Genomic DNA, 26,853 nt, shown 5'->3' with positions numbered 1-26,853 from the left:
TTTCCTCTCCTGACTTCTGGCCGAGCAACCAGGCAGCGAGCTGGGATCGTACGCGCTGTGATCAAAGCACTTTCCTACTGCAAATCCCATAGGCTGGAGATGCTCAGTAGCGGGATCTCGTCCTGCTGGATGCTTAGCCTAACAGGAAGGCAGCAGGAACCCGCTTTGGAGAGGACTGCGTGCGGAGCATGAGCCCTAACGGCACGGAAGCGCCTGTAAGCTCGGCTCTCTGCGGCCGGGAAGCGTCCAACACCTGCTGAGGGGACAAAGCGGGGCCGGGCCGGGGCGGGGGCTGAGCTCGGTCCCTCCTCGTCCCCGCCTGCCGCTCAGCGGCTCCGCCCGGCCCGGCCCCGCCCGGCGCTGGGAGGCAGCAGCCCGCGGCGCGGCCCCGCTCGGCTCGGATCCGCTCGGACCATGTCGCCATGTCGGAAGTGAGGAAGTTCACCAAGCGGCTCAGCAAGCCGGGCACGGCCGCCGAGCTGAGGCAGAGCGTTTCGGAGGCGGTGCGAAGCTCTTTCGTGTTGGTGAGTGGCAAGGAGGGGAGCTCCGGTTCGGTACGGCGCGGCGCGGCGGTACCTTGGGCAGCTCCCAGCCCGAGGGAACGGCGGCGAAAGGGGCGGAGATGGGCAGGGGATGCTCAGAGCGGGAGAAGAGGAAGAGGAAAGGGATGGGCAGGGGATGGGGAGCGCTGGGTGAGGCAGAAGGGCCGGGCAGGGCGCGGCTGAGCCGGGCAGGAGATGGGGGAGGGCGGGGCGGGAGCACAATGCCCTCTTCGGGTGCTCCATCCCACGGGTTGTGCTGTGCCATCCTTCCTTCGGCCCCGCTTGCTGCCTGCCATCGCTGTGCCCATCTGAACGTGCTCCAGAGGTGTGAGGATGGCAGGAACCGATGCTTCTGTCACATTGGGTTAGTTGGGTGGTACTTGTGTGGAGGGAGCGCGGATCGATGAGGATTCATCAGTGCAGGGCAATGAGCAGACAGGTAACGGAGCTCATCCTGGTTGGCTGCAGGCATTGCGAAACTGGTAAACAAAGGGTGTGGGATTGAAGGGAGCTGGCATTGCTGTGAGCATCTCAGGAGCTGTGCCCCGACATCTGGGATGGAAGCCACGTGTATTGGATGCGTTTCACCCCTCCATGTGGGATGCTGCAGCAGGTTGTCTTCGTTGTGTGCACAGCTGTGCAAATGTTGGCTGCAGTGCCCCGGGGGGATGCTGGGGGTAGTTCAAAGCTTCCCTGAGCTCTGTTGGATGTGTTTCAGCATTGCTCATTGCTCACTCTAGCGTGCAATCACACTTGACCTTGACTTTGATGGAAGGTTAGGAAATGGGACATGCAGAAAGTGCAGCACGAGTTGAGTGAATATTGAATTGTGCATGAGCTAAATAGATGGAGAGTTTTAAATTTTTCTTAAAAAAATAGAGTTTTCCTGTAAATTTCCCAATTCCTAAGGCCAAAAAAAAGTCACATTGGCAATCTAGTCTGGTTTCCTTGTGCCAATGCGATTGTTTCCTATGTCTTTACAGGCTCCTGTGGGGTTTGCTTTCACTCTTTCATCAACAATACATTCAGATAAATGCTTCATAATAACTGGTGGAACCTCTTGTTTAGAACCTCAAGAGCTTTGGTGTCCTACAAGCAAATGGTGGTACAATGCCTGTGCCGTGTGCCCTCTGTCAGAGCCTAGAGGGATGGGTGGGATTGCAGATGAGAATAAATGAAACCCTGACAGCAGCCTATAGGAGCTGGCAGGGTTCAGCAGCCACTCTTTTTGAGCCTCTCCAGGGTTTCATTGCCTGCACCACCTCTGCCAATTCTCTCTCATTCTCTTTCTGAAAGGCAAATCCCCAGAGCTGCTGCTCTGCTCGTTGCGTTTGCAGCCAAGCACTGGAGGAGGATAGGGCAGGTGGCTCTGATTCCTGCTCTTGGCAGAGTTTCCTGCTTTTGACACTTCAGCAGCAAAGGGATAAATCCCAGCACTTCCTCATTCCTGGGAGAGCCATAGGATACTGCAGCATGTGGAGAATGGGAAAAGAGGTGGTGTGAGCTTAAAAGACTGTCTTGGTTAGCACTTCAGACACCCTTAGCGATGAGGGATGAGGAGCGTGCTCCTCAGGTTGCTCCAGGTGGTTCCTGGAGCAAGGTGGTTCCTCTCCCTTCACGGTTTATAAGAAGTGGATGGGATTGGTGTCCACGATCTGGCTGTAGCTGAGTCCATAGGAAACTGTGAGGATGAGCATGAATGAAAGCAAAGCGTGGGGTGCAAAACTAGCACTGTGTGCACCAGGGCACTCATCTTCCTCCCAGGAGAGAGTGGGTGCCATATAGAGCTTTATTGCTATGTTGTGGATTTCAGCACTTTGGGCATCCAGAACACTCCCTCAGGAGGAGGAACTGTCTGGAATAAGAAGCCATTTGCAGTCTGTGGATGAAATACTGCTAAATGAAAACATCTCTGTGAGGAGAACCTTTAACGTCATGGAAAAGGTCAGCCTGCATGGAGCTGTAATTTGTGCATTAGAGGAGATGCATCTCCAGGCAGGAACACTGTGATGCTGCAAGGCAGAGAGGCAGCTCCCAAAGCGTGGTCCTGCAGGTGCAGTGCAGCTCATGTCGTGCTCTTTCTGTTCCTGGTTCCCTAGTTATACTGGTTTAGCAGAGGGAGAACATTTATTTCTCTCTCTGGTGTGCAAACCTGGAGTCAAGTCAGTCGGAGGTTGGGTGTAACTTCTCTCCTTGCATCTGTGAAAGGGATGAGATGGAAAGAGCAATGGGATCTGTCCCGTGCTTCACTCCAGTCTCCTCCAGGTGCCTTGGGGTACCTGTGTCCTTCCTTTGCACCAGCTGCTGGGGTGCAGTCAGTGCTGCTCTTGTTACAAGTGGGACTGTAGTCCTGATCTGTAGCACCCAGCTGTGGCAGGGAGCCCAGGGACGCCTCAGTCCTTCAGTGGATGAAAAAGGATGAAGTACAACTTTCACTTGGTGCTTATCTATTCCCCTTCCTGTGTTCTGTTCCCAGTAGCATTCCTGGCTGGCATTCTGGCATTGCATTGTGTTCACAAATGCACTGGAACAGGTTGCCCAAGGGTTGTGGATGTCCAACCCTGGAAGCATTCAAGGCCAGGCTGGATGTGGCTTTGGGCAGCCTGGTCTGCTGGTTGGTGACCTGCACATAGCAGTGGGTTGAAAATAGATGATCATTGTGATCCTTTTTAACCCAGGCCATCCTAGGATTCTATGATGCGCTGTGTAGAGGAGCTTTTGGTGAGACAAAAGTCCTCGGTAGGAATCCCTTGAAAGCACACACAGCCCTACAGAGCAGCACCACAGGAACCCTGATTTTTTTATGCCCACTCTTCTTTGCAAAGCTGCAGGGCAGATTGTATCAGCTTCAGCTTTGAATGGGCCTTGATGCATGCTACTGGTTATAAATCAACGGGTGGAAGTTTGGCAAAATAACCAACAAACAAAGTCACTGTTTTCAGTAGACAAATTTAGCAACAGCATTAAATTGGCTGGTGAGATAAATGGCGTGCAAAACAATGAAGGAAAGTTTTAAGATTTGGTTAGAAAGAGGATCGGGCCTAAGTGCAGTAATTTAAACCATTCCTAGTCATGAAATTACATGCAGTTTGAACCTTGGGGCAACAGTAGTAAAACACTGCGTTCAAACTACAAATTCATAGCTAAAGTGTTGAAACCCAGGAGAAGGATCCAGGTTGGAGCTCAAGGAGATCAGCCAGAGGACCTTTGGCAGTGAATGGATACTGGCGTTCTTGGCTAAGGCCTTCAGTGAAACCTCCTTCCTCCCATTCTCTTCACACTTGGGATGTTACTGACTATTATGGGATGGGATGAGGAGCCCACAGTGAGCTGCCAACGAACACGTGACGTGCGCAACCACAGCAGTGCCATGGGATGCAGCTCAGCCCATGCCCTGGGGATGTGGATGTGCACTCTGTGGTCTGGTGGAGGTATCCCTGCACCTCTCCTTTGCCTCATTTTAGCTTTCTCCCAAAACTTACTGGGTGGTGTAGAGTTGAGCAGAATGCACATGAATGAGAGCCGTAATCTTGTGGTGCTGCAGCATAGCAAATGCTCTGCCTTCTGCGTGGGAAGCCGGACCGGCTGCCTGGGGTGACTTATTTCTTTGGATGAATCATAGAAACATTCAGGTTGGAAAAGATCACTAAGATCTCCATGTCTAACCCCAACCCGCCCTCACCATGCCCATAACCACATCCCTCAGTGCCACATCCCCACGGTTCTGGAGCACCTCCAGCTACAGTCACCCCAGCACTCCCTGGGCAGCTGTGCCACTGCAGCACTGCTCTTTTGGAGAAGAAATTCTATCTAATATCCAGCCTGACAACATAGAGTTGGGCCTCTCTTGGACCTCCTCTCCTCACAGGAGCCATGCAGTGAGCAGTGGCTGAGTACCAGTGAGAGAGGGTTGTCTCGAGCATGTTGCAAGTTTTCCAAAGGTGTCATTCTCTGAGTTGTGACAGAGAAATAAAATGTGTGGGAGAGGATAAGATCAGAGGAGCAAACGTTTGACAAAACACAGACAGTCCATTTTCCCACCGTGCTGCCAAAACAAGTCATCTGGTGGCAATTTTTGATCTCCCACGAGAGCTCTGCTTTTCTTTACATCATTTCTATGCAGATTAACTGAAGATACATTCACAGCTTTACCGAAGGACACGGCCTGGCAGCACCGTATCTGGGCAGCAGGCTTTCCCCACGCTGGGTGTTGGCCAGCTCAGTAGCACTGCTTGGTGATGTGCATGCTGTGCAGTGGGATGTGGCTGCAGAAGTGAGCCCCATGCACGTGGGCACGCTCCCAGCTTCAGCCATATGTCTGCCAGCACATCAGCTCCCAGCAACTGCAGCATGGGAGATCATCTGTGTGCAAACTGCACTGATTCTTGCCATCCAGATGTGAGAGCGCCTTCTCTCCTGTGTTACGCAGTGCTGCTGGCAGCTTTGACATGAGGCTGTGGGCTGCATGCCAGGAGGAGATGGGTTCTGTTTGATCCAGGCTGGGCTGGGCTGGTATGTACCACTAGGTTTCAGGCAGGAACCAAACAGGAGATAAAAAGCTTCCAAAGAGTGATGTTGAGAAGGTTTTGACTGGAAGCAAAAAGGCGCTTTGTTCTCTCTGTGTTTTTCTAACAGCTTAATCTATATTATATGCGACTGAATTTATACTCCTGCAGAGGAGATCAGCTTTCTGCATAGGATCCTCCTTTAATAAGCTAAATTCGCTTTGATCAGTGTGAAGGCTGTTTATGCGAAGTGCTTGTAGTGATCTCAGTGCTCAAGAGAGACACGGAATATATGCATGTTCCCCTTTGGGTGCAGTCGATGTGCTGTGTTTGCATAACTTCAATAGCAAAAGAGCCTTAGTGGAGACTTGGGAGGAAATTCTGCCCCTGCTTCAGTGGGAGTTTTGCCTCCGGAGTGCCAGCACCGCAAGCTCGGGTGATTTCTGTGGAAATGCTCACAGTGAGGTTATTACTCATAGAAAACACTTAAACTCGTTCTTAAAATTAATCACTTGCCTTCCTGAGTTGGTGCTCTTGCTGTCAAGGACCTCATTTAGCTCAGTGCTAAATGGCCTCGGGCTGTGTGTGCAGTGCAAGTGGTCAGGGCTGCTCTGTCTGAGCGCACAGCAGATGTGCTCTGGGTGAAGGGCATCACTTTGCAGAGGGCAGCAAGGCCTGCACACCATGCAGCCACCTGGGGCTGCTTCCTACAAACCTCAGAGCGTCTGCCACTGACACCCAGTCTGGGAGAGAGAACAATGCCTCCTCCTTATGCTGAGAAATGGGCACTGGAGGATGAACCACACTCAGTGTGGCCACTTCCTGAGGTTTTTGGAGGCTCCAACAGCTTCACGTAGACAATAAGTCTTATCCTTCCCAAAGCATCCTTGAAGTAGGTTTCCATGAGCTCATTATAGGAAGGCTCTGAGGATGTGAGCTCTGTGCACGCACCTCTTGCCACATGTTACAAGCTCTGTGGCTGTGCTTTTTGTGCTTGTTGGGCAAAGCTGAGAGTAGTTGGTTGTGTGCTGGAGGCAATGCCATGGAGATGCAGGCGTCCCTGCATTGACAGCATCTGCCCTGACCTGCTGCCAGCAGTGCCTGGAACAGATGGTTGTCAGCAGTGCCGGCAGCCGACCACCAGCAATGCGGATGGGGATTTGGTGTGCCCAAAATCCAGAAAGGGAATTGCTGTGTGGTTTTGTTTCAGCCCTTTCTGGTATATGGAGATATTTGCAGTGTACCCCCCGAGGCCCAGGAGCGTTTGAAGTTGGGCTGCTAGAGTGCCTATTATAGCATCCTTTTATATAGGCAGTTTGGTGGCTCTTACGTGATTCCATTTAGCTCTTTGCACACTGATTTATCATCTCTAATGATGCAAAATTACACAGAGCTTTTGACATTTCTACAGCCTGAGAATGCAAATCACAATCGCACACAGCAGCTGAAGAGCAACCAGTCTTAGGGCTGTGGTTTTAGGTTTCCCTGCTTAATTGGCCTCCTCGCTCCTGTTCTGGCTAAGGAAAGGAAGGATGGGTTTGTGTGCCTTTGTGGGCACTGCTGTCATCTTAGAAATACTGGACTATGATTCCCTGTCACCATCTTTCTCTATCTCTTTCATTCCCTTAAAAAGTGCAAATCAAAGCTCTCTCTTGCTGGCTCTTCCCTTCAGTACAGCCCTGTCTCATCTTTACAGCTTTTCTCTGCCTCCTGCTGCTTCTCTAATGGGGTCAGGTCTGCTTGTTCCTAACCTCTTTCTCACCCCTCTCTCCTTTCTTGCTGAAATGCAATTTCTTTCTCTCTCCTATTAATAACTCCTGTCACGGGGCTGTCCTTGGGGAGTGGCTGTGTGGAAGGAGACCACTGCTTGGGTCCAGAGTATCCTTGCTCCTTCCTCCTGCCCTAACTCCATACTGATTGACGTCCCTACTGCAGCACCCTGGCCTCTCCATCCTCTGAGTAGGGACATGGCAAAAGTGCAGCTAAGGGTAAGAATGGCTTTTTTTCTGGACAAAGTGAGGACTTAGTCATATCGTGGTGCTGCAGCTTTTTTTCTGTGACAGCCATACTTCGAGTTGTATTCTGGTGGTGGTCAGGAGTCTGGGATGTAGGTTGGAGCTGTGTTGTGCTGGGAGAGCACAGATGGAGGAGGACAGGGCCACAACTTGCATGCTGAGGGCTTGGGGTGGGTGTACCTGAGGGGTAATGATGTCTGAAAGTAAAGCAAAAGCTGTGGCTCACCCATTTCTCAGGTGTTTGGTGGAAGTGGTGAATCTGTGAGTGGAGAACTTTTTGTGCAGTTCAACCCCGTGCAGCTGCAGAGCCACTGAGTCAGGAGAGGCGAAAGGAGCCTTCCACTCCTGGAGGAAGGTGGTGGAGAGGGCTGAATGCAGCACAAAGCTGGGTTTTAGGGAGGCAAACCCCAGTCCCCCAGGCAGCAGTTTGGAAAGTTGCATTCAACCTTTTCCCCTGCGCTCCCTTGTCCCTTTGCATAATGCTGACATTCGTATGGATGTCTTCATTCTGGGGAAGCTTGGAGGTGCCTCCACCAAGAGCATGATTTTGGCTGGGCTGAAGCACTGCAGATCCTGCCTGGCAGCTATGGAGCATACAGTCACACAGTTCTTACTGAGGAGAGAACCATTTAACTTAGCAGCTACCGCAGGCAGAGCTGAGATGGGGGCTACGCAGACAACTTCCTGAGCTGTTTCAATCACCACCAACATCTCTGGGGCTTGACTTCACTGTTGTGGGTGTTCACCTTATTGCTAAGGCAACCCAAAACCCATCTGTGACTTCCTGCTCCAGTTCTTCTGCAGCGCTGAAGAGTCTGGGGTGAGCCTCCAGCCACGGTTTGCCTGCAGGAGTGGCTGCAGGAGTGGCTTGGCCCAGAGCACAAGGTTTCTTGAGTGAAAAACAAGGAGTTTTGGGAGCAGGCAGGAAAGGGAGGAGTTCTGCTTATGTGGAATTAATTGTTTTAAGATGTTCTGTAGTTGGATCTTCTGGAACTGGATGCTAAATATAAAACTCGTACTACATAAATAAATGATGAAATAGCAGTGACATCTGAAAATCACTTTGGGGTGCTCCAGTTAAGAGCTTATATAAATAAGTATTATTGTTGTTGTAATTACTATTTCCCCTTTTTTAGCATTCCTGCACTTACAGAATGTTTTGAGAATTCATGTCTGGCAGGAATTCAGCTGTCCCATGGAAACCTGGAGCTTTTTGCCAATTTCTATTAGCTCTATTATTTTCAGAGGAGAAAATCAGAGCAGCCCTGCGTTTCCATCTCTCTCACTCTCTGCAGGAGACGCTCAGCTGGATGCAGGTGCAGCTCTGCTGATGCAAGGATGCACTGAGCTCTGTTCGGTGGGCAGCAGGGCTGGGTTTGAGCCAGGATGTACCCTTGCATGCAGGAAGAAGTGGGATTTGGGGTGTTTCTGGGGATTGGAGATGCTGTGGCAATGTCCCAGCTACAATCTGGTGGTGTGTTTCCTTTTTGATTGGGATGCTGCTTTCAGAGGTGACATGTGCAGGTTGGCTGAAAGCCACCACTCTGTTGAACAGCTTTTTCCTTTAGCTCAAGTGATTGTGCAAGTTTCTCAGCTTTCAGGAAAAAAACAACAGCATCTCTGGCCCTTGTGGTTGCAGATCTAAGCTTCAAAATGTGATCTCCTGAAGACTGTCAAGTGTGGAGTCCACTGCTAAATAAGTGGAAGGAAATGAAGGTTATCCTGACTTCCTATCATCTCCAAGCCAGTCTGAAGCCAGACCTTGACTCACTTCAATTTGCCAGGACTGAGCAGTAATAATGGGTCACCCCTGACATCAATATCTTGACCATTTTGTCAAACTTTCTCCAAGCTTTTATCTTGAATTGATGCTCTCGAAGACAATACTGATAACTACAAGCACTTCCTTTTTCGTTAAAGAATTGAGCATAACATTGAAAAAGGGGACATCCTAGTTCCAATCAATGCATGGTTCTGAGCTGGGTTCACCAGCTTGGATTCAATCCCAAATGAGTGCAAATTGGTAACATGCAGCAGCCCAGAACCCAGTATGTGCTGACCCCAGTGCACACGACAAAAGGGGCCAGAGGTAGGGGGGAAAGGAAAGGTTGCAGTGACTTGATCTACTGTGGGTTTTTGTTGTTTTGTTTTTCTTTTTGCAGTAGTCAGTCATCAAGATCTTTCATTTGAATGCCAGGATCTGCCTTAGAGTGCTCAGCTGAGGCTTCTGCCCTGTGTGCCCTGTCCTGCGGGAGCAGGCAGGTGTGGGCAGCGAGACTGCTTTGTGCAGAACTTGAACTCTGTGCTTTAGGATGGAAAATATGAGTAATTTTCACTGCAGATGTTTCCTTGCAGGGTGCCAGAACCGTGCACCCATCCTCCCTTCCCCATCACTTGATTTTTTATTCCACTGAGCACTCCAGGCAGAGCCAGCCCATCTCTGTTCAGTGCAGAGGAGAGGAGAGAGGAATTACAGCAGCCTTGTGTGGGAATGCTTGCTGAGGGTGTGCCGGGGATTGGGGAAGGAAGAATCTACTGTGCCTGCCTTGACCACAGCTGGCATATGGCTGTTTCCAGAGTATGAGATGAGCAGCGCTGGGCTACCCTGCTGAAGGTGTCACCTAGCATCTCGCCCACACTGCCAGAGGGAGGATCTGTTTGCTTCTGGGACAGGTGCAAACAGATGAGCCGAACCCCTTCCTTCCTTCCTCCTTGCCCAGTGTCTCCTCAGCCCTGCTTTTCTTCAACCCCTGTCTCCAGACTCAACTCAGCCTTCCCCACAACAACCGTTCCCTCTGCCTGTAACTCCTTCATGTCTTTCATACAAAGAACTCCCAGGGTTTTGGGTCAGAACTGTGGCCAAGTCTTCTAGACTCTTCCTAGGTCGCAGGGTTTTGTGCCTCCAACACAGCTAGGATTCCTGCCTGGGCATTCGCCTTGTGTTTTTAAACCTCCTCTCTAGACAGCTTAAAAATAGTCTTGGCCTCCTCATACCCAGCCGTATTGACTGTTTTTCCTCCCTGTGGTTTTACCATAGCCCATGTCTGCACAGCTCGCCCTGAGCCCCGCACTTCCATCCAGCTGACAGCCGTGTTTGCAGCACTGTCCCATGGGAGCTGCATCTTTGCCTCCCTCCTGGCTTCTCCCTGAACGTGGCTGTGCTGAGAAGCCTGCAAACTACTTGGCAGCAGCAAGGCTGCGTTGTGTTGTGCCTGCTGCCATCTGTGCTGACTAACGCTGCTGCCCTGCTTGCCCTTCCTCCCCTGTTGCTCTGTTCCGACCTCTTTCCTTTCTCCTCTCCTTCTGAAGGCATTGTGCCAAAGACACTGTTTGGCTTTGTACTGGGTTACGATGGTTCCAGATGTTGGATAGGCAAGCAAAGCATTTCTCACTTTTTGCTGTTCTTCCTTCTGCCCAGGCTCCTGGGATGATGAATTATGTGTGAATCTAAGGTTTTTTAAATGAAGCACTCCAGCCTTCCTGCAAGCTGGAGCTAGAGCCTGCAAATGCAATCAGATGGTAGTGCTGGAGCTGGGGGCTGAGAAAGTGAAGAGCCACAGATGTGCTACTTAAATAAAAAAACCTCTTCAGGACTACATGGTCTGAGAGTGACATGACTGGTGGTCTCTGAACCCCTGCCTTTGGAAAAGCTTTTCTATGGAGTGAAATCCCTCACTTCCATTTGCCCATGCAAGTTGCCAAGTGTGTTTCTTGGTTCCCAGATTTCATATAAACTTTCCCATGACCTTCAGGTTTCATGAGCAATGCCATAACTGGGGAGTTTTCTTCTCTGAGTGATCTCTCTGCATGTGCAGGTTATGTATTATGGTAGGACAGGGTCCCTCCCTGGGCTGATGTTGCTCTCGGAAGCGCTGTGTCTGTGGTTGGTATGGCCAAGGGGTGTGTGCTTCCTCTTTTTTGCCTCCTGAGCTTTGAATCAATTCCCCATTTTGAATTTGTCTCCTATTTTCTGTGTATTTCACCCACTTGGTCCTATGGGATTTGTTTTAATATCTATGCTTTGCTAGGTGTTGCAAGTGTAAGGACCTAAGTATGTTACAAGGTTGCAGGTGAAGTAGTAAATGGGCAGTAAAATGCTTGCTAGATTTTGGGTACAGTCTGAGACAATACACTGATATGTACATATGGTCCATGCTGTTTCCTGTTCTTTCAGACACTTCAGAGAAGCATCACTTTCAATACACGGATCACTTATGTCTCTAGCTGCTTTGTGAGGGTGGGTTTGTGGCGCTGGGTCAAACTTCACTTCTGAGGATTGCAAAATCACTGTGTGCCAAGTGCTGCTGAGCCGTGGAGTGTTTTGGTGGAGGCAGGGATGGCCATGCATCATACCCACTGGGGACCGTAGGGAAGAAGTGAAAGCTGAGCATGGTGTGTTCGTTGTGCTGGGGCTGTGGGTTCTTTGGGGCTGTGAGGAGCTGCCTTCTGCTGAGCAGGGGGAAAAGTGAGCTGTCAGCCCACGCGGGGCGGGTGTCAACGCAATGAGAAAACTGGGTAACGCAGAGCCAAACCAGCTGGGTTTGCCATCAGTTTGCTTTCTTCTCTGGATATTGTTTGTTTTAAATGACGGCCAGCCTGAAAGCACTGAGAATACATACGTTTCTGATCATTTTCCCTAGGCTGCTGTTTTGAAATAACCACAAATTAAACATTTTTCCTTCACTTTCTGTACAGTAGTGTCACTGCCGTTATACCCATAGTAATTCTGAGAGAACGAGAGCTCAGAAAAGCATTATTCACATAATAAGAAAAATACCACATTTGTACTGTTCAAATGCAGGACAGTAGAAGACAGGTGGCCACTGTGTTCGGAGCTGTAGAAGTAGAAAATAGAAATGCCCTTTCCAATTGAATGTGGGAACCCTTGTTCATAAAGCAAACGTAAGGATTTTCATGTGCTTTGCAAATGGCTACAGTCAGGAGATGGCTCAGGGCAGCGAGGCTGGAGACATTTCCATGGGGTTTTCCTGGGGCCCGGCTCTCTGTGCTGCCTTGCGCTGGCGTTCGTGGGCATGTTTCTGTTGAAGCAATTCAATTGAATTTCCTGTTAAAATGCCAGCCAGCTTGCTTCTTGGTGGAGAGTCAATAGTGTAATAGACGGGCTGTTGTTTTGCTCGTGCCATTGTCCAAGAGCAGCTTGTGACCCGGCCTCATGCAGGCCCATGCAGCACTGTGCATTTTTTTTCCTGCAGAAACGCGTTGGGTTTGTTGCTAGACTGGCAGCATTTCTTTGCACTTAAAATTGGCTTTCCCTGTGGAGGAATTTGTGGTTTTAAGACTCTAATTGCTTTAACGTAATAGTTCTTCCTCCGCTTTCATAATGGCTTTGGTGGGTGCCATCTGCTGTTGTGACAGCGCTGGGCAGCAGGGCTGGGTCTGGTTTGGGAGGTGTGCTTGAACACTGCTCATTAGAAGAACTAAGACTTCAAAATCTGCTTTTCAGGGCTTAGCGTTTTATCTCCTGCCCTGCTGGGACCAGAGGGGGAGCGGGGGCTCCCTCCTGCTCTGCTGCTCTGTTTGCAGGGCTCCGACAGACTGACGGAGGTGTCCGTGTTTCCGTGGCAGCAGGCAGAGGCCACACCACATCCTTTTCTCAGCAGTTGCTCTGCTTGCATATGGCTTGACCTACATCCTTTGAGACATTGCTGTGGTTCCCCTCATGGTCTGTGACAACTAAATCAGTTATGTCACGCAGGGTGCACTGCATGCAGCGTTGTCTTGCAGTCATGATGCAAAGAGCCATCACACAGCTGAATTCGGAGTACCCAAAGCCACTACTTAACACCACAGCAACACACCGGGCTCTTAGGAATCTAATTCAGCCTTACCCTAGGGCAGGGTGAGCTGGTGTGAGTTTAAGCAGCTCATGCTGGGGGTGCTGGTGGGATTGCTGCGGGGATGGCAACAGAGCTGTTGAGATTTAGGGACACCAGACCTTATGCTCACAAATGGGAGAACAGTCTGTGGGCATCCCGATGTGTTAATTCACATTAACGTGCCAGGCTTGGCAAATCCGCAGCAGTGCGTAGCATTGTGATGAAATCAGACTGGTGCTCCGGATGATTAACCAAATTCAATTAAGCATTTAAGGAGTGTGAGGCTAACAGAGGAAAAACTGGATCCCTTCTCTCCATCTTCCTGCTGGGTTTTAGGGACTCCTGTTTTCCTGGTAGCCCTTTTCTTTTATGTGAGATCCCTGTGCAACTCAGATCCTGGAGCAGAAGCAGTGTTGGGGCTGGCAGCTCTCATATCACAGCGTGGGCTCCCTTTTGGGGCCACGCTGCCCTTCCCCAGCTGTGACCCACTGGGCTGCTCCCTGTTATGCTCCAGTGCTGCTCAATAAGCTCTGGAATTTTCTTTTAGGACTGCATTAGGAGTGAGGCAAAGTTTTCCAAAGCGCGATTAAGAGGGAAATGTTTCAACTGAGCAAATCCTTGCTGGATTCCTGCAAGCATGGAAAATAGGCATTTTGAATGCGAGAATGCCTGGGGCAGGAGGTGTACTTTCCCCAGACAAAAGTAAGACATTCTCTGCGGACAGACAGAAGCAGGGCAAAGCAGCTGCCCCTGAGACATCACTCATGTTGGTAATACAGGTTAGATTGCACACAGGCTCCATGCTGTCCTGCCTCAGCATCTCATCCTGCTGCTGGGATGCAGTCCTGAGAAATGCAGTCTGAGAGGTACCCTCCTTGCATTTCTGAAGTGTTTTGGGGAAAATATTTCATCTTGTATTTCATTGCACATATCACAAGCTTGCCAGGTATGCGCCTGGAATGGAGGAACAGCCAAGAACAATTCATCCAAGGGAAAATATTCAGTTAAGTTTGGTGATGATTAAGGAGATTCTGACATTCCATTTCTAAGAGTGGACAGTCCCACCTGCAAGGGCATGCTCTCCCTTGGGTACCTGCCAGCCTGGCATCACGTTAGAACCATCTGTAGCATAGCCAGGCACGAGCAGACTTTTAGCTGGAATTCAGAGATAAAATTGGAAATTCCTTCCTCTTTTATTGTAACTATTCATGTGCATGTCATGTGTTTGCTTTCAGTGTACAGAGTAACCTTCTCAACTGCATTGCCTGATTTGTACTTACAAATGCTGATGTCTAGGGTTGGAAAGCTGAGATGATGTTTTCCTGCTTTGGAAGTTGCCTTTGTAGGTTTTTTTTAAGCTCTGTTTTCTGGACTTGTAGCATGAACAGAAGTAATACAAGAGAAAACGTGCTGGCATTCTCCTGATAGTTTTTAATGATGACTCCAGGGATTTTGGAGAAGTTCCTCTTGCTGCCCAGAAATGTAAATAAGAGCAAAGCCAAGCTCTAGAGTTTTCCAGCCATAGGTGTGGCTTATGCAGAGGGCTTTCCTGCATTTCCAGAGGGATCTTCCTTCCACAGAGAGGATCCCTGTGCTGGAATTGCAGGCAGCTTGTTCCCATCCTGCCAGCAGCACCTTTCTAAAGGCTCTCATCAGCTCATTTAGTGAAACCAGCTTCATGCTGGTGCAGGAGCCTGTGTTGCTGCTGAGCTCTGCTCATACTGGAGGGAGCTGGAGCTTGCAGCCTGTGGAAGAGGATTTCTTCCTCAATTAAGAAATTAGAGACTATGCCTGGGCAAGAGCAGTGCAGTACTTGCTTTCTTCCTGTAGATTATAACCAAGCCTGAATAATTTAACCCTTTGTTTCCATCACTGCAAAGCATGCATGCCAGTGCTTCCTTGCATCGTGCATGCATCCAATTGTTGAGTTAATGGGCAATCCACTGGTAACGTGGTTTGAAGACATCTGACTAAATTATGTACAAGACGTTAGTTATTGGTTATTTTATATATATATGTAATTGTTACTGTCTTCTATTTTTTCCTGCAGGAAAAAACCAAAGTGGTTGAACCCTTGGACTATGAGAACGTGATCCTCCAACGCAAAGTTCAGATCTACAGCGATCCCCTCCGGGACCTGCTGATATTTCCAATCGAAGATGTGTCTGTGAGTTTATGCTGGCTGTTTTTTCTCTTTGAGACTCATTCATCTCCTGCTTACCTTGGAAAATTTCCACTCTTGGCCACATGTTAATTTTGGCTGTGTTACTGACACATAAAAGTGAAAAGACCCCCTGGTGATTTGGGCCCACTGCGTTTACTCAAAACAAGCTTCAAACCGTGGAGACCCAGTTTGCAATGAAACCATTTTTCCCTTTTCCCTGCAGCTCTCAGTCATCAGTCGGCAGAGAAGAACTGTCCAGTCTACAGTGCCAGAAGATGCTCTCAAGAAAGCTCAGAGCCTCTTTGTCAAAGAGGTAGGGGCAAAAGTCCACGCAATTCCTGCCCACAGCACCTTAGGCAAGGTGTTCTGCTGTAGCTGCTGTCTGCAAGTTGCAGATTGTCTTTTCCTGCATGGGAAGAGCTGCTTGCTGGCAGGGTGTTTGCACTAGCTAGTTCCCACCTGTGCCTCTTGTGCTTTGCTCCTTCCCATCAGGTTTTGTACTCAGGCAATATGTGTGGCTTGAGCTGCAAGGTGCAGATGAGCAGCAGGGCTGGGCTGCACAGCTTCCCTCCCTGCATCCTGCGTGCTGCAGGTTTGTTCTGCAAAATGCTGCTCTCTAGGACCATTCCCCTCCAAGGGCAGTGGAAATAAATGCCATGGTCAGCATTGAATGAGAGGCACTGCAGTTCTGAGGGCAGGAAATCTTTCCTGGGAAGCAATCCCCTCCCAGATCACTGCTCCTTTTTTAAAGTCTTGGAGCTCTGTAGATTCAAAATCAGTAGCTGTGCCTAGCCAGATGCTGTGTGATTTTTGACTCCACACTGAGAAGTTTCCTATGAAGTTCTGTGTGGCAGCACAAAATAAGTGAAGCAACCCTGCTTACCTCACCCAGCAGCCTGTAAACTTTTGGACTTGTGCATGGTTTTGTTCTGCTTGCTGTAAATCTCAAAGAGCTCTACTGTTTTCCTTCCAGTGCATTAAAACCTACAGCTCTGACTGGCACGTGGTGAACTACAAATATGAGGAATACTCAGGAGACTTTCGGATGTTGCCATGGTAAGTGTCACACTCCCTTGGAATACTGATGTGTATTCACAGGGCCGTGGTTTGATCAGGCTTAGGAGAAACAGTCAAAGTAGGTCTGTTCTGAAGAGCCTGCAGAGAAGTGAGGCAGCAATGGAGCAACAGCACTGATCAAATCATATTAAAATTTGCGGATAATCTTGCAGCCTGATCTGGCTTCTCTTTCAGTGAGATGGTAGGCAGATGGGCCTCCTGCATCCCTGTGCTGCATAAATGCAAGTCAGCAAAAGCTCTGCAGAGACAAACAGCTAAAACAGAAAGGTAGTTGCATGGTCTCTGCACTTGGCTTCCACAAGGTGTGCTCAGAAGTTGGCTCTCCCCAGCTCTAAGGGGTGGAAATCTCCTAGCATCTTCTGCAGAACTTGCTAGTGTAACTGGCATGGGAAAGCTGTAGAGGATCTGTGTTCCCAGTCATTAACAATTCAAATGTGTTGTGATTTCAGCAAATCCTTCAGGCCAGACAAGATTCCAAGCCACGTGTTTGAAATCGATGAAGACTTTGAAAAAGATGAGGTAAGGAGAAAATGTTTTACATATTCCACTCTAAGATCTGTTAGAAGGTTGATTTCACAAGGCAAAGTCAGAATTCACTTCCCAGCAGTGGTTTTCTGGTGAGGTGCTTCATACTACAGACATGGGGCCAGAACTGAGACATTGATCTAATTGAACGTGGGACAAGATAATCTGCCGGAGCCAAGAGTCTCCTAAATTAGATGGAAGATGAGCCATCCAGTTTTTCATGGCTTTTCTACTTGATTCAGTGCAGCAATGAAAGAGAGAAAGAAAAAAAAAAAAGAAGCCAACTGACAAACTAAGTCAAATTCTTCATGGCCGTAATTTAAAGCAGTTTGGTTTCCAGCCACATGATGCACATAGATACAACTATATCAGGGTCCTCTTCTTCAAAAGGTTTGTGCTCTGCCTCTTAATCTGCAGTTCTTACTTACTGTGTATAACACATTTTCTGCAGAAGGAGGGTAGTGCTTTCCTATGGGAAGTTTAATTCACACACTTGGCATTAAGAATTCTTGGATTACAATGTAAGGAGTTTAGTCCAGCTGTTAAAATCTGCATGGCACTGAGATGCTGCTGAGGAGCAGACAGGAACAGGGAAGTTTCTTTCTTGCAGTGCTGTAGTTCTGAAGAGTTACTTCAGCATGCTTTTAGTAATTGTTTTGTATGTCCCAGCACAGTTCTTGTCTGGACTGAGATAGCTTTTTCCTAGATGGAAATGTATTGTCAAATCTAGCTTTGATTTTTTGGCTGTTGGTAGTATGTTGTTCACTTGCTCCGTTACCTCCTTAATAAGTATTTGCTTTAGGCTGGAGACAGAGCTGAGTGGTATCTTATCAGCATGCCTCTGAACAACTAAAGAGACAAGGATATGCTATCCAAACGTGATGGAGAGCTTGCTTTCTTTTGATCAGTGTCCCAAATACACAAACAAATGCAGTTACCATTGTTGGTAATGGAAGAGTATTCCAAGTACCTTGGCAGATATTTTGGCATTTATGTCTTTTGGCTTGGCCGTATCTAAAGGCTTCTGTTATAGTTTCCTGACAGAACATTTACATGAGGATATGCAATGGAAATTCATGTGAAAGAATTCTCTTGATTCTCTGGATGAAAAAAAGTTGAAACTTTTTGAAGGAGAAACTGTGGGTTGTTTTACCCAGGGAAATAAAGCATTAGAAACTTTTTTGAATTGGAAGTCTGGCAAGAAAAGAGTTGAAAAGCTGCTGTTTTGGATGCAGGAGATGATATAAAGCAGTGCCTTGATAGCTCATGGGCAAATAGTCCAGGTTCACCTCTGCTGCTGAGTCATTGGAAGGGACAGGGCAAGTTTCCTTCTGTCCCTAGTGGAGATTATTGCCAGGTATGGGTGGAGGGCTGCTCTCCCTTTCTGGGAGCACAAGGCAGGACCAAAGGTAGAAATCCCAGCCAATGTGCCAAGAACAGTGCAGCTGGGTCACTTGAAACCTTCCGATTTGATAAGCGTGAAACAAGTCAGTCACATTTCAGCTATTTGGGTTTGATGTTCTGCTGCCTCAATTTAAAATGGTAAGTTCATTTATGCAAAAAAGAAATGATGAAGTGAATCCGAAGTGCTGCATTTTGCAACTGTCCTAAGAGACCATCTAGAAAATGTCCTACTTCCCCAGCTTTTTGAAATACTGCCTAAGAGCCAACATGCATTTCCTCATTGCAAAACCCCTGTGCAGCTCTGTCAGCGTAGATGTATTTTTTCCTTTGAAAGGTGACCCAAACCAGCTTGTTTCTTTGGAAAGAGAAGACTCTGAATTTTCTTGGGATAACGCTGTACATGTTAAGTGTGCATTCTACACTATGGGGTTAACTATCCTGCTGTGGTTAACAGTATTGCTTTCCAGTGCAGACATACCCTTGTGTCCCAAGGGGATTTTACATGGGAGGCAGTTAAGCTGACCTGCTCTTTTCTCTTTTGCTCTCTTTCAGGATTCCTCATCTCTGTGCTCCCAGAAGGGCGGTGTGATAAAGCAAGGCTGGTTGCACAAAGCAAATGTCAACAGCACAATCACTGTTACTATGAGGGTGAGCCTTATCCTGTGTTAGGTTAATTGTGAACAAGACACAACCTCTGTTCAGATCCTATCTCTAAAGGCAGTGGGAGTGCAGGGATGCTTTCAGGTTTGGGTGCATCCACCTCTCTTACAGGGCATCCCAAGATGGGTTGGAAAATGCAGTCTGGAAACAGCTTTTGGTTCTTCCCTTCCCAGAATTTAAGCCCAGTGCACTTCTAATCACAACAGGCAATCTGAGCAAGAAGGCAAAGTGTTCTCAAGTAAACCAAGATTGTTTTCAAAATGAGCAGCAGAGGCTAGGAAGAAGAAGGCAATTTAAATAACAAACAGCTGCCCTGCAAAGAAGACTCTCTAAATTGATAGTTTCCTTACTGGTAGGAAATATGTACAGAAAGCAGCTTTAAATTGAAATGACAAGCCTTTGCTCTAAAAGCAGGGATGATGTCACTGAGGAGACAGAACATTACTGACCTCGAAGCAACAGCTGCCTTGTCTCTTGTTTTCCCTTGCACACAATCTGGCCTGACATTGCTTAGGTTTTGCAGTGGAAATTTTTAATAGTTCCACTACAGGTTTTTGCCATGGCAAGAAGCCTGTCCTATGTTCCACCATGCAGCTGCCTTCTTACAGCACAGAGAGAATACTGTGTATTTATCCTCAGCTGTGCAGCTGAGGGATGGCTGCAATGAGGCTCCTTGCTTTGTTGGTAATTACAGTTCCTGCAGCAAGCTACTTATCTAAATGATGCCAGAGGATATCATTGAGTGGGGTTGGGCACAGTTCTGTGCAAGCGAGCAAGTGGTTTTATTGAACATGTGATTGTGTCAGCAGTGATGGAGGCACAGAATTACTGGTAGTCTCCCATCTGGGGTGACAAATGTTTCTTTTGTAGCTATTCCATGTATTCAGAACAGTGGGAACACTTAGAGCTTTGCAATGCTGCTTCAGCCTGGGGTGCTTCGTGGTTCTGCTAAGAGTGATATCCAGCCACTGTGAGATGCACCTCACGCACCTGCCAGCATATGGTGCTGTCTTAACTGCTGCCAGAATGCTCTCCTGAATTATAGTCCAATGCCTATGGGCTGACAAGCGTGAAGGAAGGTGTTCTGAGAGAAAGCTGGAGAGTGTGCTGGCTAATGAATTAATTCAGTCTTCATAACCATAACTCAAACATGCAGGTATCTCTCTCAAACTTACTGCATTTGAGGTGGGAATTGAACACACTAAGCCAAAGCCAGTTCATGAAAACAGACGTGTTAGAAAAAAATGGCCACACAAAACCACAGTAAATGAAACCACGAGCACTTGCATAGATTGCAGTATTCTTTGGCTTGTATTTGAGGGCTAGGAATTTCCACGTGTCTATTCCGAAGTCTTCTGGAGGCTTACTTTGTAATTCTGAGGTCTTTATTAAAAAAAAAACTCTGGAAATACGTGCTGGAGGGCAGGATGAATGTTCTGCACTGATCTAGATTTGCCATGTGCACAAACTGAGGCTGAAGCCAGCTGAGAGATGAGCTAGAAGCCCTGGGGCTTTGCTTTGGATGGACAAACTCATAATAACAACAAAGACATTAAAATTAAAGCAGATGACAAAGTCTCTCATTACAAAACCAAGTCATTCTCAGAGGGGTGCATCTACAACACTCAAGGGTCATCAGTGCTTCTTGTTAACAATATTTTCTCAATAGCAGGAGGGCAGAAACTGAGACTGTTGCTTGGGATATCCAGCAGAGTGAGTACTTCCATGAGTGAGATGTTATACTTTTGCAGGTATTCAAGAGGAGATATTTTTACCTGTCACAACTCACGGATGGCTCCTACATTCTTAATTCCTACAAAGATGAGAAAATTTCAAAAGAATCCAAAGGCTGTATTTTCCTGGATGCTTGTAATGATGTGGTCCAGGTAGGTGTGCCTGTACTTGGGCTGATGCTTTGCAAGCTCAGAGATGGAAATGTTCACTCTGTGACACTGAGAGGTGAAAGAAAGGGCTTACCAACTAACCCAAATGTGCAGCCCTACGGGTGTACCACTCCTAAACTGCCTGTAAGGTCATAGAAGAAGGTATTTTTATTGGGCTTCAGCTTGGGTTGAGAGCCAAGTGTAGCAGTGCATCACTGCTGTGCCTTCTTCTGTTCCTGTCAGAGCTGAAGCTCCAAGCACCAAGTGTGGCAGAGCCGGCACACGGCAGCTTGAATTACTTTGGCTGTTTGCTTCAGCACAGATGAGTCAGAGCCGTTTCCATTTATCTTTCTGAACACAGCTAACGCAGAAGCGAAGATGTCTTGGTGGTGTACAGGATGTACTGCCCAAGTTGCATCAGATTTGCCTGGGTTTCTCATTGGGAAATGATGTTTAAAGACAGAGATCAGAAAATGATATTGAACCGCTTTCCTCTAAGATAGATTCCTCTAAATGTGCCACATTACTTATTGTGTTGGACAAATCCAACTCCTGGCTTCTCTGGGTAAATATTAAAGGTCTGATGACATAAGAGGGAGCCTGCTGCTGTTCCTCAGTGTAATGTCTGTGGTTCATTCTGGCTTAATTCCACTCTCAGAGTAACTGGCAGCAGTGGAGCTGTATTGCACATGATTGCAACCATACAGCCCTCACTGATTACTGCAGCAGAGGTACTAGGGAGGGTCCTTGTGTGGTGAGATGATTCTTCTTCCCTGTCATAGCATTTCAGTTCAGGTCGCTTTTTCAGAGAGGAGCTTTGCAGAAAATGCTGTGCTGATTTATTGAGGGAGGCCTAACACAAAACTTGCCCTTTCTTCTTTGTTCAGTGTCCCAAGATGCGCCGCTATGCATTTGAACTCAAGACGATAGATAAGTACAGCCACTACCTTGCAGCTGAAACAGAGCAGGAGATGGAAGAGTGGCTGGTGACTCTGAGAAAGATCATTCAGAGCAATAGTGAGAGTTCGGTGCAAGAGAAGAAAGATACTGTGGAAGCTGCACAAGGTCAGTTCATAAATCAGCCTTCAACCTTCTCTAGCAGGAAGCAAGCAGGGTGCCTGCAGAAGCATCCATTTTTCTTTCTGGATTAATTGCAAGTGTTGTGGCTGACAAAGGATGCTATGCCAAATGGCTTAGTGTAATGCAGACAATATTCTGAAGGATAAAAGTGGAGAGAAACATAACCCTTCCTCTGGATGGGAAATCGATGGCAACGTTTCAAGACCCCTGGAAAGTTGGGCTGAAGTTCTGCTTTGGAAAAACCTAGCAGGCTGTTAATAGTACATTCTGCTATTAGTAACGTATGGAAAAATCTTGCATCCAAGTGGAAAAGTCTCTATAAATTATCCATAAACTATTTTTGTGCAATTGTAAGCAAATATTGCAGGATGCTTTCTGGCAGAGGAAAATAGAATGGTGCTCCTGCAGTTGTTTTGAACATCTGCTTTTCGTGTCCTTGCAGATGATGAATCAAGCACGCAGGGAAAATCAGAAAACATCCTGGAAAGTCTGGAGAGAAGCATGCATCCAGAGCTGATGAAGGTATTGTGTTTGCAGGGATTGCTCTCCCAGCCCCATCTCTAGCTCTCTCCACCACTTCTATCTCCTGCATGATCCAGAGTGCAGCTGCCTGCTTCTGTCTGCTTTCTCAGTTAGCAGAGCTGAGCTGCCTTACTCTGAGTGGTGTTGGTGGATGCAGCTGGGAAGCCTTGCACCACCACAGAGGATACCTGAAAAATATTTATTTTATTTTCTCCCATTCTTTCATTGAAAGGAAGTGAGGCCAGGCAGTAATATCAATGCTTTTCTTTGTCCTAGTATGGAAGAGAAACAGATCAGCTGAACAAACTGAGCAGAAATGATGGAAGACAAAACCTCTTTTCTTTTGACCCAGAAGTCCAGGTAAACATTCCCCTGTTGGCAAATGTGAGGTTTTGCTCCCTTGGCATCGTGCCTCCCCTATTTCCTTAAACAACCACAGCATTTGCTTGCAGATACAGCATGTTTTTTGGCAGGTTGGAGAATAAGAGTTCAGCCTACCTCCCTGTCAATGAGGTCTGAACAAATCAATGCTCACCTGATAGCTCAAACAAAAGGAGCATTTGCAGTAGCCCCCCATGTGGCCTCCCTCCAGCTTTTCTGGCTTCTGTCATGCATCATGTTGTTTCTGCATCTCAAACTCATCATTTGGGCCTCTGGGAGGGTCCCACAGTGGGGCAGAAGCAGCAGAAGTGGGATTGCAAAGAGAGCTGCAGTGCTGCATGGCCTCAGCACATCTGGAGGAACGAACAGTAACGCTAGAGGTGAACTGCAGAGTTTTCACATGTGGGGAGGTACAAGCAGAAGAAACTCCACACACTGTTCTAATGCCCAAAGTAGGGAATTGGACACTATTTGGTTTGTTTTCTGCTCAGCTTTGACCTCTCTGCTGAGCTCTCTGCCAAAACCCAGCTGTGGGATTTCAGTGGAATGAGCTGCAATTGTTAACACAATTGCAGAGAATTGTTCCAAGTTCTTTCTTAGTTTCTGGTTCCCTTTCTGGAACGTTTTTTTTTTTTACTTGTTCACACCTGTGAAGAAAAACATCCTGGTTTAACAAGGAAGTGTAATTAGGCTTTAAAAAGTTTAGTGGTACTAAATGTGCTTTTTTCCTGGCACCTCTTTAAAGTATTTGACAGATAGTCCTGAGGCATCCAGGAGAGATTTAGGTGTGGGTTTTTGTTTGTTTGTTTGTTTGTTTTTCTAGAGAAGCTTGAAGAAGTTTCCTATGACTTAATCAAGTAATAAAAATGAAAATATCATTTAATGCAGCACACAGAACTTTTATTTTTTTTTTTAAATTTTGGCTAGATTTTCTGCCCTCCCTAAGCACACAGAGCTCCACATTGTGGTGTGGGTCGGTCAGATCTGCTCTTAGACTGGACATCCAAAATCACCTCCCCAGTCAGTGCAATGTGTACGTGCTTGTGTGCCTGCTGCTAAGGAAACTGGGAGAAGGAACGTGCACCTGCAGTGCATTTTCCTCATAGAAGGGAAATGCAGAAAGCAGTCTTTCTCAGAATCAGATGAACAATTGCAGAATCAGATGAACAATTGCACCCTGTTTTGCACAAATTACTTGATTGTGAGATCTCACTTTTGCAAGCACGTTTTGTAGAATTTGAGGGAGAAAAAGCAAATAGAACCATGCCAGATTGTCACTGAGAGATGTGCTGATGTTCAGGGGGGGTTGGTAACTGTGGCTCTGGTGCCCAGGACAGTGGGAGTGGTGAAGGTTATGAGTCTTTCCGTGGCTGATGGTATTTTGGTCACATATGCAACTGCTCTCTGAGAAGGGTAGGCACTGAGGAAATAACTGGCCATGTGTGTGCAGGATTAGGAAAGATGTGATGATAACCAAAGCTGTTTGGATTTCCCAACCATCTCTGCGGGCAGCCCTTGTTGTTGCTAACCATACCACTTACTGCCGTGCATCTAGAAATGCCTTCGGTTCAAGATGTTCATGATCCCAAAAGCATGTGCCTTCTTTCTATTTCAGGCACAGGGACCATGTCTTAAACTAGTCAAATCTTCAAAGTGGAAGATACTTTTCTGAGGGTAACAACAGCTTATACTCCACTTTCTTCCCCAACCTCTAAATGGTGTTTTGGGAAGATCCCCAAGGTTACAGCAAAGCAGGAAGGAACTGAAATCATTCTGAGGTTTAGTTTTCTGTGCTCTACAAACCAGATAGCTAAAAATTGATACATCCCCATGAATTCATGTCTTGAACACATTTGTGTAACATCACAAAATGGCACTCATCTGTGAACATCCTGTCCTTTTCACACCACTTAAACAAAAATGGTCAAGGTCGTACTGGCTGTAATGTGACCCCTTAACATTTTTTTGGGGGGTATGTTTTCTTTTTTAATGAGACCAGATTTGTTTGTTTGCTGTCTAGAGGCTCGACTTCTCGGGGATGGAGCCGGACGTGAAGCCATTCGAGGAGAAGAGCAGCAGGCGCTTTGTGGTCTGCTGCCAAGATTTGTCCCTCAACCTCCTCGCTCAGCTCAGCGACCAGTCGGAGGGAGGACCCACCAACGTAAGGAAAGCTCTGGCATTTCCTGCTTTGTCTACTGGCAACAAAAACCTATGGCAGGTTGATCTGGATGGATAAAGGAGTCCCATTCTGCCATGAGTTATGGTGGGGCCTGGGCAGGTGCTGTCTGCTGGCCCAGGGTCTTTGCAGGGTTTGCCTGCCTGGGTATTCTGGTGTTCCAGAATATGTCTTGGGATGGAGTTGCCCTAATATACCTTGGCCTGCCAGGATCTGGGAATACTAGGAAGCCAGAGGTTCAGGTGCACAGGGAACGGGGGGAAAGTGTGTTTGCAATATTCTGGATCCCCATGAAGGTCCTGTTGGTAAATGATTAAGCTCCATCTCCAAGGCACCCATTGCTGTGTTTTATTTCATTTCCTCTAATGGCAAGGGATTTCCCTGTTCTGAAATCTCCTGTCTCCCAGACCAACAGTATTCACACTCACTTTATTATATGCATTTGTTATTGTGCCAAAGCTGTGCCTTAGCCTAAAAAGCTTTTCCTTGTATCTTAGCCAGCAACTCAGAAAATTGTAGCTAGCAATTACATCTCTCCTCCGGCTTTGGTCTGCCAGACTTGAACAAACGACTCTCTCCCAGTGTTTTCTCCCAAGACGTTCTCCCTGTTACCATGTCCTGCATCAGAGTCTGTCCTTGACACAAGGGTGTCCAGAGCAGCAGATAGCATTGCAGGGCTGGGAGGCAGCAGCATGAGCTGACCAGTCTGTGCTGATGGTATCACAGTCCGGGTGGGATCAACCAGCACACCAAACTTGTTCTTCAGTCCCTTCCAGCAGATGAATGCATCACTGATAACAGATTGATATTATTTGATTGATATTATCAGCCCAGTGCTGGACTTAATCAGCATGTTTTTAGTACTGAGGTAATTTTAGTACTGAGGCCTCCAACTTATGCTGCAACATCTCGGATGTGCTACAGCCTCTCTTCAAGCCTTCACTTTTATCTTTATGTGGACAACACCTTCTGTGATCATTGAACTGAAAACACATGATATTGTTGCCACTTGCATTGTGCTGTCAAGGTCAATAGCTACAAAACAAGCTGAGCTTGGTGCAAGACAACTTTCAGCTGTAGAGCAGCTCACCACATGCAGATTTTGCACATAGAATTCCCAGCCTTGTGCTAGCTGTCCTGGCTGGGAGGTGGTTTGCACCTACTTTGCTTCTGTGCCCCGTGTGTAGCAGCAAGGGAATGTTCTGTATCTACAGATGGGCCACCCAGAGCTGATGGACTTCAGGCAATAAGAGGTATTCTTCAGCAAGTGAACATAAACATTCTTAAGCTGCTTTCTGTCCCATTACCCAGGTTAAACAGCTCTGAGTAATTTGGATCATTTTTTTCTCTAAACTTGTAGTTTATCATTTACAGAAAACTCCCTCCCTTTTTTTAATGAAAGCCTTTTTTAAAATTGATTAGATCAAAACAGAAGATAATGAATGGGGAAAAGTGGACTTATGAATTTATAAAGCAAATAAGCATGAATTGTAAGAATCCAGGAAAATTCTGATAGACAAAACTAATGGAACAAACAGATACAAGAGGCCTGGCTGGTGGGGAAGGCAATGCATGTGAATAACCTTGAGTTGGTACCATGCACTTTTTGACACATGGATTCCATTTGCAGGTTGAGCCCTTTTTCCTCAGCTTGGCATTGTTTGACCTGAAAAATAACTGCAAGATTTCTGCAGACTTCCACGTGGACCTGAACCCTCCGTCTGTCCGTGACATGCTGCTGGATACATCAGCTTCCAAGGTGGAGGATGTGAAGGGGCGTTCGCCAGGCGAGAGCCTCGTGCATGGGATCCCTGAGTCCTGCCTGCGCTACATAAAACGGGTGAAGAACTGACTTTGTCCTCTCATTCTGTGTCTCTGTAAGGCTGTGGCTGTTGAGTAGCTTCATTTTTCGGTCAGTCTCAGCCTGATTGCTACTGTGGGCTCACAGGCACCAGCTAGAATTCTTTAGGAGCTGACCATTCTCAAGCCTTGATAGCTCCCATGGCCCATCCATGGTAGCTGCCAGAGTAAGATCTGTGTCCTCTCTGGGAGAGGACAATCAGTGCTACAAGTAAGGTATCC

General features: G+C 47.4%; 1 protein-coding gene across 4 annotated transcripts in view; it reads left to right on the top strand.

The window, feature by feature from the left end:
• The first annotated feature begins 351 nt into the window (after window positions 1-351).
• The window catches only part of DOCK11 (dedicator of cytokinesis 11), a 69,802-nt gene continuing 43,300 nt past the window's right edge, over window positions 352-26,853 (top strand). For 3 of the 4 annotated variants that reach the window (XM_052672883.1, XM_052672882.1, XM_052672881.1), the window contains exons 1-12: window positions 352-524; window positions 14,950-15,066; window positions 15,287-15,376; window positions 16,037-16,119; window positions 16,590-16,659; window positions 18,622-18,717; window positions 20,481-20,615; window positions 21,500-21,677; window positions 22,135-22,214; window positions 22,491-22,574; window positions 24,616-24,756; window positions 26,402-26,611. In XM_052672883.1, coding sequence (XP_052528843.1) covers window positions 423-524; window positions 14,950-15,066; window positions 15,287-15,376; window positions 16,037-16,119; window positions 16,590-16,659; window positions 18,622-18,717; window positions 20,481-20,615; window positions 21,500-21,677; window positions 22,135-22,214; window positions 22,491-22,574; window positions 24,616-24,756; window positions 26,402-26,611 — 1,386 coding nt within the window. In that variant the 5' untranslated portion in view covers window positions 352-422. Of the gene's footprint in view, window positions 525-14,487; window positions 14,846-14,949; window positions 15,067-15,286; window positions 15,377-16,036; window positions 16,120-16,589; window positions 16,660-18,621; window positions 18,718-20,480; window positions 20,616-21,499; window positions 21,678-22,134; window positions 22,215-22,490; window positions 22,575-24,615; window positions 24,757-26,401; window positions 26,612-26,853 lie in introns of those variants that run through there. The other variant, XM_052672885.1, reaches the window with a different exon arrangement.

Source organism: Tympanuchus pallidicinctus, unplaced genomic scaffold, assembly GCF_026119805.1.
Source record: "Tympanuchus pallidicinctus isolate F22 unplaced genomic scaffold, pur_lepc_1.0 scaffold13, whole genome shotgun sequence".
In the NCBI taxonomy this organism is placed as follows: Eukaryota; Metazoa; Chordata; class Aves; order Galliformes; family Phasianidae; genus Tympanuchus; species Tympanuchus pallidicinctus.
The sequence above is the reverse complement of the archived record's forward strand: the minus strand, read 5'-3'. Positions and strand labels throughout refer to the sequence as shown.